Source organism: Heteronotia binoei, chromosome 19 (assembly GCF_032191835.1).
Source record: "Heteronotia binoei isolate CCM8104 ecotype False Entrance Well chromosome 19, APGP_CSIRO_Hbin_v1, whole genome shotgun sequence".
NCBI lineage: Eukaryota > Metazoa > Chordata > Lepidosauria > Squamata > Gekkonidae > Heteronotia > Heteronotia binoei.
Genome location: NC_083241.1, coordinates 6,002,939 through 6,018,900, shown reverse-complemented (window position 1 = coordinate 6,018,900; position 15,962 = coordinate 6,002,939). Strand labels below are relative to the sequence as shown.

At 50.0% G+C, this 15,962-nt stretch overlaps 2 protein-coding genes across 3 annotated transcripts in view; one reads left to right on the top strand and one right to left on the bottom strand.

Moving 5' to 3' along the window:
- Positions 1–10,584, bottom strand: part of SPG21 (SPG21 abhydrolase domain containing, maspardin) — a 42,471-nt gene extending 31,887 nt beyond the window's left edge. Inside the window, exon 1 of the mRNA XM_060260372.1 lies at positions 10,413–10,584. The gene's annotated coding sequence lies outside the window, so the exon portion shown is untranslated. The remainder of the gene's footprint in view (positions 1–10,412) is intronic.
- Positions 10,585–13,477: 2,893 nt separating this feature from the next.
- The window catches only part of LOC132587696 (ATP-dependent Clp protease ATP-binding subunit clpX-like, mitochondrial), a 58,271-nt gene continuing 55,786 nt past the window's right edge, over positions 13,478–15,962 (top strand). Inside the window, exon 1 of one of the 2 annotated variants that reach the window (XM_060260012.1) lies at positions 13,478–13,683. In XM_060260012.1, the coding sequence (XP_060115995.1) occupies positions 13,614–13,683 (70 nt within the window). In that variant the 5' untranslated portion in view covers positions 13,478–13,613. The remainder of the gene's footprint in view (positions 13,684–15,962) is intronic. The other variant, XM_060260013.1, reaches the window with a different exon arrangement.

Here is a 15,962-nt window from a genome sequence, read left to right as displayed (position 1 = left end):
GCTTAGAACGGATAAAAGGAAGTATTTGTAATTTCTTCACCCAAAGGGTGATTAACACATGGAATTCACTGCCACAGGAGGTGGTGGCAGCTACCAAGCATAGCCAGCTTAAAGAGGGGATTGGATAAACATCTGGAGCAGAGGTCCATCAGTGGCTATTAGCCACAGCGTATTGTTGGAACTCTCAGACTGGGGCAAGTGAAGCTATGTATTCTTGCTGCTGGGGGGAGCACAGTGGGAGGGCTTCTAACCCCACTGGTGGACCTCCTGATGGCACTTGAGGTTTTTTTGGCTGCTGTATGACACAGAGTGTTGGACTGGATGGGCCATTGGCATGATCCAACATGGCTTCTCTTATGTTCTTAATTCTGGGGCAGCGATGCTCTGTATTCTTGGTGCTTGGGGGGGGGGGGCACAGTGGGAGGGCTTCTAGTGTCCTGGCCCCACTGATGGACCTCCTGATGGCACTTGTGTTTTTTGGCCACTGTGTGACACAGAGTGTTGGACTGGAGGGGCCATGGGCCTGATCCAATATGACTTCTCTTATGTCTGGGGCAAGTGATGCACTGTATTCTTGGTGCTTGGGCATGGGGGCAACAGTGGGAGGGCTTCTAGTGGGGAGGCCCCACTGATGGACCTCCTGATGATGCCGGGTTTCTTTTGGCCACTGTATGACACAAAGTGTTGGACTGGATGGGCCACTGGCCTGATCCAACATGGCTTCTGTTACGTCTGGGGCAAGTGATGCTCTGTATTCTTGGTGATTGAGGGCAACAATGGGAGGGCTTCTAGTGTCCTGGCCCCACTGATGGACCTCCTGATGGCGCCTGGGTTTTTTGGCCACTGTGGGACACAGAGTGTTGGACTGGACGGGCCACTGGCCTGACCCAACATGGCTTCTCTTATGTTCTTATGTGAACCAAAGGCACAAGACCTGATGACTCTGTACTTTTGGTTGTGCTTTAGGATATTCTTACAGATGGCCGAGGCTAGCCTGATCTTGTCAGATCTCAGAAGCTAAGAAGGGTCTGCCCCGGTTAGGACTTGGGATGGGAGACCACCAAGGAAATCCAAAATTGCTACATGGAGGCAAGTGGCAGCAAACCACTTGTTTGCCTCTTGCCTTGACAACGTTATAGGGTCATTGTAAGTTTGCTCCGGTTTGATGGTACTTTCCACCACTGCCATTTAGATAGATAGATAGATAAATTTATTGTCATTGTTCTCAAAAAAGAAAATGAGAGCAACGAAATGAGGTGCTCTTCCACAAACATACCAACACATCAACACCCACAAAAGGACATATACATAGACCATTTAAATGCATCTAAAAACACATAACCATTCATAACCCTGCATTTAGCCTAACCACGGCACTTGGATAGAAGCTTGGATTTAGTTGCAACAGCCACGCATGCCAAAAAGATACCATGACGCCGATCTGCATAACACAGACTGCAATGCTTATGCCTTCTTTATCTTCTTTGTTACATTGTTTACTCCTTTTTATTTTATACTCTGCCTTTCCCCCTGGTAGACAGATGACAGAATGAGAAAAACAACACGCGGGGGACCCACAAGGACTTGCAGCGGGCATCTCATTTCCCCCTGCCCCACTGTTCCTTCCTTCCATGCAGCCTCTCCCCTTTTTCAGCTTCCTTCACTCCTTCCAGCTGACCTACCTTTAGCTGCCCTGTCTTCTGTTTTCCCACCTTCCCTCACCCTGGCAATTCTGGCTGTGTTGCGTGGAGCTAGCCGGATCCAGGTCCAGCTGGGCAGTGCTTAACTTGCGGGAAACGTCTCACTTTCCCTTTATCCCTCTCCGAACATAATTTCCTCTTTCCCTCTCCTTGGCAGTCCCCGTATCATCCCTTTTCTCTGCTTCCTTCTGTCCATTTCCCCTCCCTTTACCTGCCCCTATCTTTGCTATACTTATACTTATCTTTTCCTTATTTATCCCCCACTGTTCTCCCTAATGGGAGCAGCTTACAATACCCTTCTCCCTTTTACTTTCACATCAACAATTCTAGGAGTACGTTGGTTTAAGAGAGAGTGACTAGCCCATGGTCACCCAGCCAGCTGCTGTGGCGGAGTGGGGATTTGACCCTGGGTCTCCCAGATTCGAATCTGAAACTCTGAACCGCTATACCATCGTGGCATTTGTGGAGTGACTGCTGTTGAGCAGTAGCAAGCAGCTGGTCCTGGGTGAAGTATACAAGCCATGCGGAAGCTAGGTGTCCAGTGGTTGCTGCAAAGCCTAGTTATGATTCCACCCTCCCAGAATCAGAGCAGCCGCTACAGGTCACTCCCCAATGGGCCTGTGGCCTCCCCCACTACCTGGGCAAAGCCAGCCCTGTGTTAGAAGAGCTGTGTCCAGGCGGTGTTCAAGTCGCCTGAGAGGCAAGCAAGGAAACTCCTGGTCTTTGAGTAGGAGGCAAGCAGATCTGCATTGTGCAGAGGATTGGACTAGAGGCCCCTGGAGGTCCCTTCCAGCTCTGCGATTCAGCCCCCAAACTGCACGTTTGACACTGCTGCATTAAGCAATATAGAAATTACGTAATAAAATCCTACTTACTATAAACTGCATTTATCTAAGTAAAACTGTGAACCATTTTGTACAGTGCAACCCTGCACATTATAGTTTGTGGACAGTCAGGAGAGGGGGAACTTTCCTGATCCGCCCTTGGCAGGCTGTTCCACAAGGTGGGAGCCACAACAGAGAAAGCGCATTTACAGGCAGTGTCGCCATTTTGCAGACTGGTACCCACAGAAGCCCCCGCTGACATGAGCAAAGTTGTCGTGGCGAAGCACAGGGGAAAGAGGCCATCCCGCGAGTAAGACACGCCGAGCTACGTTTGCTGCTTTTATTACATCGGTGAACTCCCCAATTTTTAAAAATATGTCAGATTTTTCTGTAAACCTGAGGCTTCTCTGTTCATGGCTCCCATCTTCGGATTTAAGTATCCACACACTCGGCCCTGTTGAGAATATACCGATGCAAAAGAGGCAATGAAACTGGAGAAGAATGAAATAACCTGTGTAATACATCCCATAAACGAAGCAACGGAGAAGCGTCTGGCGTTTCCCTCAGACATTACAACTGAAGCCCTATTCCCCTTAGGGAAAAAAGTACCCTCCTGAACCATTCATGTTTGCATAGTTCAGCCCTGCTACACAATTGCTTCATACGCAACACGCTCCCAGATTATCTGCCAGGCCCTCAGCTACAGGCTTACCCTCCAGCCTCATTTCCAAGATCCCCACACATCACCTCTGCACAAGCTGCAACTCTCTCGTGACCCAGGATCACAAGGCTCAAAACGTCCACTGCTACAGATCTCTGCCCACTCTTCCATGACGCTTCTTAGGGAACTGTGGCTGCTTTAAAAGGTTGCACAACACATCAAGGATCCAGTTACAAGCCCTACATTTTGAAGATGGTTCTCAAACTTCATAGGACAAAGAAGAAGAAGATATTGGATTTATATCCCGCCCTCCACTCCGAAGAGTCTCAGAGCGGCTCACAATCTCCTTTCCCTTCCTCCCCCACAACAGACACCCTGTGAGGTGGGTGGGGCTGGAGAGGGCTCTAACAGCAGCTGCCCTTTCAAGGACAACCTCTGCCACAGCTATGGCTGACCCAAGGCCATTCCAGCAGGTGCAAGTGGAGGAGGGGGGAATCAAACCCGGTTCTCCCAGATAAGAGTCCGCACAATTAACCACTACACGAAACTGGCTCTCCCACCTCCTCTGCAAACCTACTCCCTCACACACACACACACTCCAAGTACCTACATTAACCTCTTCTTTGGATTCCTAGACTTACCGATCATTCTCTGCTTTCTTATTAGAGTTGCAGCAAATCAGACTAACCCGAGACAGCCTTTCAGTTTATCAAAAGGTTAACTGATTAAAGTCTGCTGCCCGATCAATATTATTTCAATATAGCCATGCACAAAGACCTGCAGATGGCACCTTCAAAGGGGCACTCACGCTTTCTCACACACAAGAGGGAATACCTCTTCTAAGGTGGGATGCTGACATGACACACGTCTACATTCCTTAAAAACTGAAGCAGGTTTGTTCTTCAGAAGTACGTTAGTCATATGATAATTTAAAGAGAGGGGGTGTAGCCCAATCACATCAGATCTCATGAGCTGAGCAGGGACAGTACTTGAATGGGGGTCCGCTGAGGAAGACTCTGCAGAGGAAGGCAATGTCCAATCACCTCTGCTTCTCACTTGCCTTGAAAGCCCCTTGCTGGGGTCACTGTAAGTCTTGGATGGGAGACCACCAAGGAAGACTCTGCAGAGGAAGGCAATGGCCAACCACCTCTGCTTCTCACTCGCCTTGAAAGCCCCTTGCTGGGGTCACTGTAAGTCTTGGATGGGAGACCACCAAGGAAGACTCTGCAGAGGAAGGCAATGGCCAACCACCTCTGCTTCTCACTCGCCTTGAAAGCCCCTTGCTGGGGTCACTGTAAGTCTTGGATGGGAGACCACCAAGGAAGACTCTGCAGAGGAAGGCAATGGCCAACCACCTCTGCTTCTCACTCGCCTTGAAAGCCCCTTGCTGGGGTCACCGTAAGTCTTGGTTGGGAGACCTCCAAGGAAGACTCTGCAGAAGAAGGCAATGGCCAACCACCTCTCCTTCTCACTCGCCTTGAAAGCCCCCTTGCTGGGGTCACCGTAAGTCTTGGATGAGAGACCTCCAAGGAAGACTCTGCAGAAGAAGGCAATGGCCAACCACCTCTGCTTCTCACTCGCCTTGAAAGCCCTCTGCTGGGGTCACCGTAAGTCTTGGATGGGAGACCTCCAAGGAAGACTCTGCAGAAGAAGGCAATGGCCAACCACCTCTCCTTCTCACTCGCCTTGAAAGCCCCTTGCTGGGGTCACCGTAAGTCTTGGATGGGAGACCACCAAGGAAGACTCTGCAGAGGAAGGCAACGGCCAACCACCTCTACTTCTCACTTGCCTTGAAAGCTCCTTGCTGGGGTCACCATAACTGTGTTGCAACTTGATGGCACATACATACAAGATTTATGCAGCTTCCAATCAACAAACTAAAAATCATGGGGGATTTTAAGTGCTAACAGTGCTATTTGTCTCATAGGATTCCTCAGTCACATGCTCACCCATAAATGATATGGCAACATCTATACAACATGATGCTTTATAGCATAACATAAACCAAACCTGCAAGCTGCTTGGAACGGGTCACCGTCTTGAAGAGCTTGTGGTTTAAGCACAGCAGACAGGGCAACAATGTGGAAGGGGAGAGAAAACACCAAAAAGAAACACCCATACTTAGCTTCTGGTTCAGAAGCAAATAAGGGCAAGAGTTTAGCCAAAGCCTTGATAGGAGAGAGAGCAAAATGTGGTTGCAACACACAAATTAGGTACAATCCCTACTCATAGCTTTTCTGTTTCTCTTTTTTTAAGGAAACTTTTTTTTACTAGGGGAGACATAAAAGTCAAAACAACTTTTAACCGAAAGTGCCAGGGACTGAACTGGGGACTTCCTGCATGCACTGAGCCACAAACTCCTCCACTATGAAGCATTTTAAACATACAAAGCTGCCGTAAGTCAACTCAGCCCCTTGGCTCATCGAGGTCAGTAATATCTCCTCTGACTGGCAGCTGCATCAGGGGTTCCCAATCCCCGGTCCATGGACCAGTACTGGTCTGTGGCCTGTTAGCAACCGGGCTGTGAGTTGTATAATTATTTCATTATATATTACAATGTAGTAATAGTAATAATAAGACGTTGGACTTATATCCTGCCCTGTGCTAAAAATCTCTCAGCGGCTCACAGTCTCCTTTATCTTTCTCCCCCACAACACACACCCTGTGAGGTGAGATAGCTCTCCCCAGAAGCTGCCCTTTCAAGGACCACTCTGCGAGAGCTATGGCTGACCCAAAGCCATTCCAGCAGGGGCAAGTGGAGGAGGGGGGAATCAAACCTGTTTCTTCCAGATAAAAGTCTGCACTCTTAACTACACCAAAATAAAGTGCACGATTGTACCATCCCAAAACCATCACACACACACACCCAGTCTGTGGAAAAACTGTCTTCCACAAAACCACTCTCTGGTGCCAAAACGGTTGGGGACCACTGTTTTACATCAACTATTACTGTAGATGCCAAAGGTTGGACCTGGAACCTTCTATATGTCAAACCATTGCTCTACCATAGCCCCTCCACAATGAACAATAAATGCTTTCCTAAGCAGTTACCTAGGCTAGCCCAATCTCTCGGAAGCTAAGTACGGCCAGCCCTGGTTAGTCCTTGGAAGGGGAAACCACCACAGAAGTCCAGGGTGGCTTTACAAGGGCAGGCAAAGGCCAACCACCTCTGAACGTCTCTTGCCTTGGAAACCTCGCAGGACTGCCATAAGTCAGCTAAAATAGCAAGGAGTCCAGTAGCACCTCTAAGACGAACACATTTTATTGTAGCACAAGCTTGCAAGAAACACAGCTCTCTTCATCAGATGCATAAGTCATCTGTGACTTGATGGCACTTTTCACCACCAAAGGGCTTCTCTGAGAGGCTTTGTAGGAAGGTAAACGAAATGGGGGCACAGTTGCCAGTAATCCAACTGCCTCGAAACCCCTCCAGGATCACCATAAGTCAGCTGGGACTTGAAAACAAAAGAAAAAAAAAAGCAATTATATTCATCAAAGCCTGACTTCCAGGGACTTAAAAGGATGTCGCTGTTTAGGATTGCACTGTAAATAAATTGTTCCAAAGTAGCCACCACTTAAGCCTGTTGCTGCAAATAATTAAACAAGAGCCTCACGGTAGTGACAGAAACATTTTATCGGAACATTGCACCTACATCTCACGGGGATCATGGGGACCTCCTCAGCAGCATTCGAAGAAGGGGGCTCTCCACCAGTGAACATATGAAGCTGCCTTATACTGAATCAGACCCTCAGGTCCATCCAAGTCAGTATTGTCCACTCAGACTGGCAGCAGCTCTCCAGGGTCTCAAGCTGAGGTTTTTCACGCCTATTGCCTGGACCCTTTTTAGTTGGAGATGCCGGGGATTGAACCTGGGACATTCTGCTTACCCAGCAGATGCTCTACCATTAAGCCACCATCCCTCCCCAGTGCTCCTTCTATGCTGAGTTGGTGTGAGCTAGCTCACAGTTTTTAGCCTCTGGCTCACACATTTTTGTCTTAACTCCAAAAGGATGGCCCCAGACCAAACCAATTTACGCTGCAGCACATGAAGTAGAATTTATGCTCACAGGACTCCCACAGCTTAGAGGGAGCATTCCACAGCATCTGAAGAGGTGGGCACCCAAAACTCATGCTGGAAGAGATGTTTCACATGTGTTGGTCTGAGGCAGCAGAACGAAGTTTGAGACCATCAGCACCTTTAAGACCAACAAAGTTTTATTCTGGGCATAAAGCTTTTGTGTGCACGCACAGTTTCATACCTTGAATTAAACGTTGTTGGTCTTAAAGGCACTGCCTGACTCAAACTTTGCTTTGAAATAGATGTTGTTAGCCTTTCAAGGTTCCACTGGACTTCAGTTTCATTTTGCAAAAACCTACTGATATCTCCACCCCGCCCCCCTCGGGAATTTCAGTGCAATGAAAGTGGTTAATATTTAAAGGGGTCTCCAAACTTCCAATAAATAACTTTGGGGGGGGGGTGTCCAGTGAGGGTCAAACCAGACCTTTTCCTTATTAAGCACTCCAGAGTCAAGTTACCCTCTCCAATAGCCAAATCTCCAATTCATAATGGGGGCAGGGGTCCGGGGGGGGGGGGAGCCAACCAGACCTCTTCCTTATTCTGGAATAGATGCTGCTAACCTTTCTGTTTCATTTTGCAAAAACAGACTGATTTGCACCATCACCACCCAGACCTGGAATTCCAGTGCAATCGATCAATCATCGGAGTAAAAAACGTGGTTAATCTTTAAAGGAGCCCTCAAATCTCTAATTAATAAGGGGGGGAAGGTCTGCGGAGGGCCAAACCAGACCTTTTCCTTATTTGCGATTTAAATATTCTAGAGCAGGCGTGGCCAAACTTGCTTAATTTAAGAGCCACATCAAATAAACATCAGCTGTTTAAGAGCTGCAAGACATGAATATCAGCTGCTGAAAGGAAGGTGGGTAGGAAAAATGATAGCAAGGGAGAGGTGCAAAGAAAGCAACTAACTTTAAATGCATTCTCAAAGCTGGTGGCTAGCTTGGCTTGGAAAAGTGATTTAAAGAGACAAGTGCCTTCTCCAAGCTGGCCAACCAGGCAGTGGGGGTTTCGAGAGCTACACAATATGCGTGAAAGAGCCATACGTGGCTCCCGAGTCACAGTTTGGCCACCCCTCGTCTAGCTATACGATAGTCAGGGCGGCCAAACTTGCTTAATTTAAAAGCCACTTCGAATCAACGTCAGCTGTTTAAAAGCTGCAAGACATGAATATCAGTTGTTGGAAGGAAGGTAGGTAGGAAAAACGATAGCAAGGGAGAGGTGGGAAGAAAGCAACTTTAACTTTAAATGCCATCTCCAAGTTGCTGGCTGGGCTTGGCAAAGCGATCTCAAGAGACCAATGGCTTCTCCAAGCTGGCCAGCCGGGCAGTGGGGGTTTCGAAAGCCACACAATATGCGTGAAAGAGCCATACGTGGCTCCCGAGTCACACTTTGGCCACCCCTCGTCTAGCTATACGATAGTCAGGGGGGGAACGGAGGGAGAGGTGGAAAGAAGGCAACTTTAACTTTAAATGCCATCTCCAAGTTGCTGGCTGGGCTTGGCAAAGCGATCTCAAGAGACCGATGCCTTCTCCAAGCTGGCCAGCCGGGCAGTGGGGGTTTCGAAAGCCGCACAATATGCGTGAAAGAGCCATACGTGGCTCCCGAGTCACAGTTTGGCCACCCCTGGTCTAGCTATACGAATAGTCAGGGGGGGAGGGAGGTGGAAAGAAAGCACCTTTAACTTTAAATGCCATCTCCAAGTTGCTGGCTGGGCTGGGCTTGGCAAAGCGATCTCAAGAGACCAATGCCTTCTCCAAGCTGGCCAGCCGGGCAGTGGGGGTTTCGAAAGCCACACAATATGCGTGAAAGAGCCATACGTGGCTCCCGAGTCACACTTTGGCCACCCCTCGTCTAGCTATACGATAGTCAGGGGGGGGACGGAGGGAGAGGTGGAAAGAAAGCAACTTTAACTTTAAATGCCATCTCCCAAGTTGCTGGCTGGGCTTGGCAAAGCGATCTCAGGAGACCAATGCCTTCTCCAAGCTGGCCAGCCGGGCAGTGGGGGTTTCGAAAGCCACACAATATGCGTGAAAGAGCCATACGTGGCTCCCGAGTCACACTTTGGCCACCCCTGGTCTAGCTATACGATAGTCAGGGGGGGAAGGGAGGGAGAGGTGGAAAGAAAGCAACTTTAACTTTAAATGCCATCTCCCAAGTTGCTGGCTGGGCTTGGCAAAGCGATCTCAAGAGACCGATGCCTTCTCCAAGATGGCCAGCCGGGCAGTGGGGGTTTCGAAAGCCGCACAATATGCGTGAAAGAGCCATACGTGGCTCCCGAGTCACAGTTTGGCCACCCCTGGTCTAGCTATACGAATAGTCAGGGGGGGAGGGAGAGAGAGGTGGAAAGAAAGCACCTTTAACTTTAAATGCCATCTCCAAGTTGCTGGCTGGGCTTGGCAAAGCGATCTCAAGAGACCGACGCCTTCTCCAAATGGCCAGCCGGGCAGTGGGGGTTTCGAAAGCCACACAATATGCGTGAAAGAGCCATACGTGGCTCCCGAGTCACACTTTGGCCACCCCTGGTCTAGCTATACGAATAGTCAGGGGGGGAGGGAGGGAGAAGTGGAAAGAAAGCAACTTTAACTTTAAATGCCATCTCCAAGTTGCTGGATGGGCTTGGCAAAGCGATCTCAAGAGACCAATGCCTTCTCCCGGCAGTGGGGGTTTCGAAAGCCACACAATATGCGTGAAAGAGCCATACGTGGCTCCCGAGTCACAGTTTGGCCACCCCTCGTCTAGCTATACGAATAGTCAGGGGGGAAGGGAGGGAGAGGTGGAAAGAAAGCAACTTTAACTTTAAATGCCATCTCCAAGTTGCTGGCTGGGCTTGGCAAAGCGATCTCAAGAGACCGACGCCTTCTCCAAGCTGGCTAGTGGGGGCTTTGGGGAGCCACCCCACATGTCTGAAAGAGCCAAGCTGCCCCCTCCCGTAGCCTGAGGACCCCCAAAGTCTAGGATTACCCACCCACAGCTGTTTAGACCCCTCCAGAGTTTCCACCAGCAGCGCGCCTGATACAAAAACATGACATGACCCCCCCCCTTTACACGTCTCAGCCCCGCCCCCAAGACCCCCCCCCACAATAAAGGAATGAAACGAGCAGCCTCAGAGGGGTGGGGGTCCCTCCAGCCGCGCCCCCTCCCTTCTCACCAGGCCTTCTTCGGTCGGGGGGGGGGGGAGAAGCGCCAGACGGAAAAGAGAGGAGGAGTCTCCTCAGCTCCCCGCCGCCTCCCCAACCGCCGCTTCCTCGTCTCGCGGCACGCCGGCCCCGCCCCCTCCCTCCCTCCCGCTTGCCTCGCGCGCGGGCGGGAGCGAAAGGCCGACGCGCCAATCGCCGGGCGTCCCTCGGGCGCGACGGGGGCGGGGACAGAGCGCCGCCATGGCGACCGAGGCGGAAGAAGGATGGGAGGGGGGGGCGCGTCTTCGGCTGCGTCACGTGATCCCTTCCTGGACGCCTGTTGACCGGGCGAGAGGGAAAGGGGGAGGAGTTTGGAAGTGGAGTTTATCGTGAGGTTGCCAGCCTCCCAGTGGGGCCTGGAGATCTCCCGCTCTGACAACTCCCGCCCGGGAGAAAAACAGTAGAGAGAAACACGGACGGAGACAAATTGCTAAGATAGTTTCGATCACTCCCACAATTCATACTCAATGCATATAATGAATAATGAATAGAGGTCATATAGGGTGGCCAACGGTAAATGCGTGCAATAGTTTAGACCCGGGGCGGCCAACGGTAGCTCTCCAGAAGTTTTTTGCCTACAACTCCCATCAGCCCCAGCCAGCATAGCCAATGGCTGATGGGAGTTGTAGGCAAAAAGCATCTGGAGAGCTATCGTTGGCCACCCCTGATTAAGTTCTCTGAACATATTTAGACTGGAATGTATGTTCAGAGGGCTGTCTAAATTATAATTCCTTGGATCCCATGGGAGAGATACAAAAAGGTCCTTTAATACCAACAAGTGCTAACGTTTTAATCACGTTTTGGGGGGGTTGGGTTTTTTTTAAAAAAAAAAAAATTCAGTTGTGTTTCTGTGCCCTTTATAAAGTTTTATAACTCTGCTACCTAATCTTAAATAGGTATACACATGGCCTGGCCCGACATGGCCCGGCCCAACAAGGTCTCATTTATATCAGATCTGGCCCTCATAACAAACGAGTTTGACAACCCTGCCTTAAATGGTTTGTGGATTGCACTGTTTAACAGTCTCTTTTTCAAACTGCATTAGCCAATGATTGTGAAAGCAGAAATGATTGCTTGCGTGTATGGCTAGACCTCTGACTGCAAACTTTACTGACACGTTGATCTTGCTACTTGCAGCTTATCAGAAAAGATCCAGGTGGATTGGTCTGAAGCAATAGAACAGAGTCCAGTGAAGCAATAGATCAAAGTTAGAGTCCAGAAAGGATTAACAGCCACATTTTTAGATTGTTGTTAGGGTTGCCAATCCCCAGGTGGAGGCAGAGGATCCCCCGGTTTGGAGACCCTCCGCCCGCTTCAGGGTCGTCAGAAAGCGGGGGGAGGGGAGGGAAATGTCTGCTGGGAACTCTATTGTTCCCTACAGAGATTTATTCCTATAGAAAATCAAGGAGAATTGATCTGCGGGTACCTGGGGCTCTGTGGGGGGGCTGTTTTTTGGGGTAGAGGCACCAAATTTTCAGTATAGTATCTAGTGCCTCTCCCCAAAATACCCTTCCAAGGTTCAAAAGGATTTGACCAGGGGGTCCAATTCTATGAGCCCCAAAAGAAGGTGCTCCATCCTTCATTATTTCCTATGGAAGGACGGAATTGAAAAGGTGTGCCGTCCCTTTAAATGTGATGGCCAGAACTCCCTTTGGAGTTCAATGATGCTTGTCACAGCCTTGACCTTGGCTCCACCCCTAATGTCTCCTGGCTCCACCCCCAAAGTCCCCAGATATTTCTTGAATTGGACTTGGCAACCCTAATTGTTGTGTTTATGTGTATGCATGCTATCTGTGCTCTAGTCTCCATAATTTCACTGCTGTGATTACAAACGTTATACTACTGACAGCACAATCCTAACCGAAGTGTAATTCTGTTTAGAATCATGCTGTAAAAAAGAGTTACACTGTTCTGAGGCCCCTGGCTTCAAGACATTTAGAAGGATGTTGCTCCATTTAGGATTGCATTAGGATAAGGATGTAGCTTCTTTCTTTCTTTCTTTTTTTCCCCTTTTCTGCAAATGACCTTTGGGATTCTATAAAAAGGCCCTGGGTTGGACTGAAACTCACCGGCACAGCTGACCTGTTTTAGACACCTAGCCAGAGTTTTCTTTCTGAACTGTGGTCCCTAGTTTCTTGCTGCCCCCCAAAGGAAAAGGCTGGTATAAACTCTGCGCGAAATGTCTTGGACATTAACATCTAGAAATGGTTTTTACTCTAATTAGAGTTATGTACTACTACATATGGAGGGGACTTGCATTTTCTTCGGGGGAGGAATTAATGGGGTTCTATTGTATTTTGTATGGTCTTCTTTTTGGAATTGTAAGCCCCCTTGTGCCATAAGGGAAGGGTTGAGTATAATTTTTAAAATTTAAATAAATAGCTGCAAAATGATGAGTTGATAGTAACAGAGTAATACTAAGCTCAAACTGCTGGCTTCAGTTCGGGAAATTCCTGGGGATTTGGTTTCGGTGCATGAAGAAAAGGGTGGAATTTGCGGAAGGGGAGAGCTCAATATGCACGTGGTTCCACAAGGTGGAGTCCAAATCTGCCGTTTCCCGCAGGGAAATACAGTCTGGAAATCAGTTGTAATCTTGGGAGAACTCCAGGTTCTACCTGGAGATTGGCACCTATACACATTGAGTTCAGCCGGGCCGACTTCCTAGCAAGTGCATTTAGGGCTGCAGCCTAGTAACATCTTTGCTTCCTCTTCTTAGCCTTATTATTTCTATATTCCCAATATTATTTTTTTAACTAACAACAAACAACAACAATGAGACTACATCTCCCAGCAGCGAAAGCTTCAAAAGGCACAAGTCCCATAATGCACCCTTCCAACGGGCGTCTCTCGAGCAGCCAATCAAATCTCCACGCTTCACCTCAACCCCGCAGACCAAGGTTGAGGTATTTCCCCGACGCCTCCGTTTCTCAGACTACAAATCCCAGGATGCAGCGCGCGGGCAGGCCGTCTGACACCGAGCCGAGTCCCGCGCGAGGCATCCCGGGAGCTGTAGTCCACCACCTTCCATGAACGTGCGGGGGCCCTGTGACGCCACAGAGGCGTCGAACGCAAGGGAGGTGACTGACGGTGGGGCCGGGAAGAAGGGCCTCGGCGGAGGCGGCTGCTGTTGACTCGCCGCTCGGGGGTCGAAAGGAGCGGGAGGAGGCCCGGCCATGGCGGCGTGTAACACCTGCGCCGCAGCCGCGCGGCTCCTCAGCTCCTCGCTGCCTTCGGCGCGCCTAGGTAACGCGGGGGGGGGGGGGTGGGAAGGATGGCCCACCTCTCCAGCCAGGCCAGGCCACGCCCCCCGCCCGTCACTGGGCCCTGGCCACGCCTTGACCCCCCTCCCCAGTCGTAGGGTTGCCAATCCCCAGGTGGGGGCAGGGGATCCCCCGGTTTGGAGGCCCTCCCCCCGCTTCAGGGTCGTCAGAAAGCGGGGGAGGGGGGATGCCTGCTGCACACTCCATTATTCCCTATGGAGACCAATTCCCATAGAGTATAATAGAGAATTGATCCACGGGTATCTCAGGCTCTTGGGGGGGGGCTGTTTTTTGAGGTAGAGGCACCAAATGTTCAGTACAGCATCTAGTGCCTCTCCCCAAAATACCCCCCAAGTTTCAAAACGATTGGACCAGGGGGTCCAATTCTATGAGCCCCAAAAGTAGGTGCCCCTATCCTTCATTACTTCCTATGGGAGGAAGGAATTGAAAACGTGTCCCTTGAAATGTGATGGCCGGAACTCCCTTTGGAGTTCGATGATGCTTGTCACAGCCTTGATCTTGGCTCCACCCCCAATGTCTCCTGGCTGCACCCCAAAAGTCTCCCGGCTCCACCCCCAAAGTCCCCAGATATTTCTTAAATTGGACTTGGCAACCCTAGGGTTGTGGAAGAGCCCTAGAGTTGCCAATCCCCAGGTGGGGGCAGGGTATTCCCCTGTTTTGGAGGCCCTCCCCTCACCCTGCTGCAGGGGCATCGCAAACAATGGGCACTTCATTATTCTCTATGGAAACCGCTTCCCATTGGGCTGGGGTGGCCAAACTTGCTTAACGCAACTGCTGCGTAGAATAAATGGCAGAGGTTTGAGAGCCTCAAGACATGAATGTCAGAGGTCTGAGAGCCAGAAGGAAGGAAGGCAAATTGATGGGGGGGGGGGAGGGAGAGGTGGAAGGAAAGCAACTAACTGCCACCAGCTGGCTGGGTTTGGAAAAGTGATTTAAAGAAAGAGATACTTTCTCCGAGCCGGCAGATGGGGGCTTTGGGAGCCACGCAACATGTTCGGAAGAGCCACATGCAGCTTCTGAGCCACAGTTTGGCCACTCCTGCCATAGGGTATAATGGAGAATGGATCGGTGGGTATCTGGGGCTCTGGTGGGGAGGACTGTGGAGGGAAGGCATTGAAAAGGTGTGCGGTCCCTTTAAATGTGATGGCCAGAACATCCTTTGGAGTTCAATTGCACTTGTCACACCCTTGTTCCTGACTCCGCCCCAATGTCTCCTGGCTCCACCCCCAGAGTCTCCTGGCTGCACCCCCAAAGTCCCCAGTTATTTCTTGAGTTGGCCTTGGCAACCCTACCCAGTCCTACTTTTGTGGGTCACGATCCTGGACTCTGAGAAGCTTTTGGGGAGAGGGTAGTTAAGAGCAGGGGTGGCCAAGGTTGCTTAATGTAACAGCCGCATAGAATAAACGTCTGATGTTTGAGAGCTGGGAGGAAAGAAAGCAAATAGAGGGGGGGAGGGAGGTGGAAAGAAAGCAACTTTGGCTTTAAATGCATTCTCCGTTAGCATGCACACAGAAAGCTTATGGCCAGACTTAAACTTTGTTGGACTTAAAGGTGCCCTGGACTCAAACGTGGCTTTACTGACTTGTTGAGCGTAACATATATTTAAAGGAAAAGGCTGAAGTTTTCCACTTCCACGCCAAATATATAGTGTCTCACCGAAGCAAACTGAACCTCTTCCAGGCTGTGAATTCTATTAACTCTTACTTGAAAGTGAATCTCCTTTGCCACTTGGTGTAGTGGTTTGGTGTAGTGGTGTAGTGTAGTGGTTAAGTGTGCGGACTCTTATCTGGGAGAACCGGGTTTGATTCCCCACTCCTCCACTTGCACCTGCTGGAATGGCCTTGGGTCAGCCATAGCTCTGGCAGAAGTTGTCCTTGAAAAGGCAGCTGCTGTGAGAGCCCTCTCCAGCCCCACCCACCTCACAGGGTGTTTGTTGTGGGGGAGGAAGGTAAAGGAGATTGTGAGCCGCTCTGAGACTCTTCGGAGTGGAGGGCAGGATATAAATCCAATATCATCTTCTTCTTCTGCGATGGCAACATCATCATATTCATCTAAATCAGGGGTGGCCAATTGCTTAATGTAAGAGCCACATAGAATAAACATCTTACGTTTAAGAGCAGGAAGGAAGGAAGGAAGGAAGGAAGGAAGGAAGGAAGGAAGGCGAATAGATGGGGGGGAGAAGTGGAAAGAAAGCAACTTTAACTTTAAATGCATCTGCCAAGCCGACGGGGCGACAGGGAC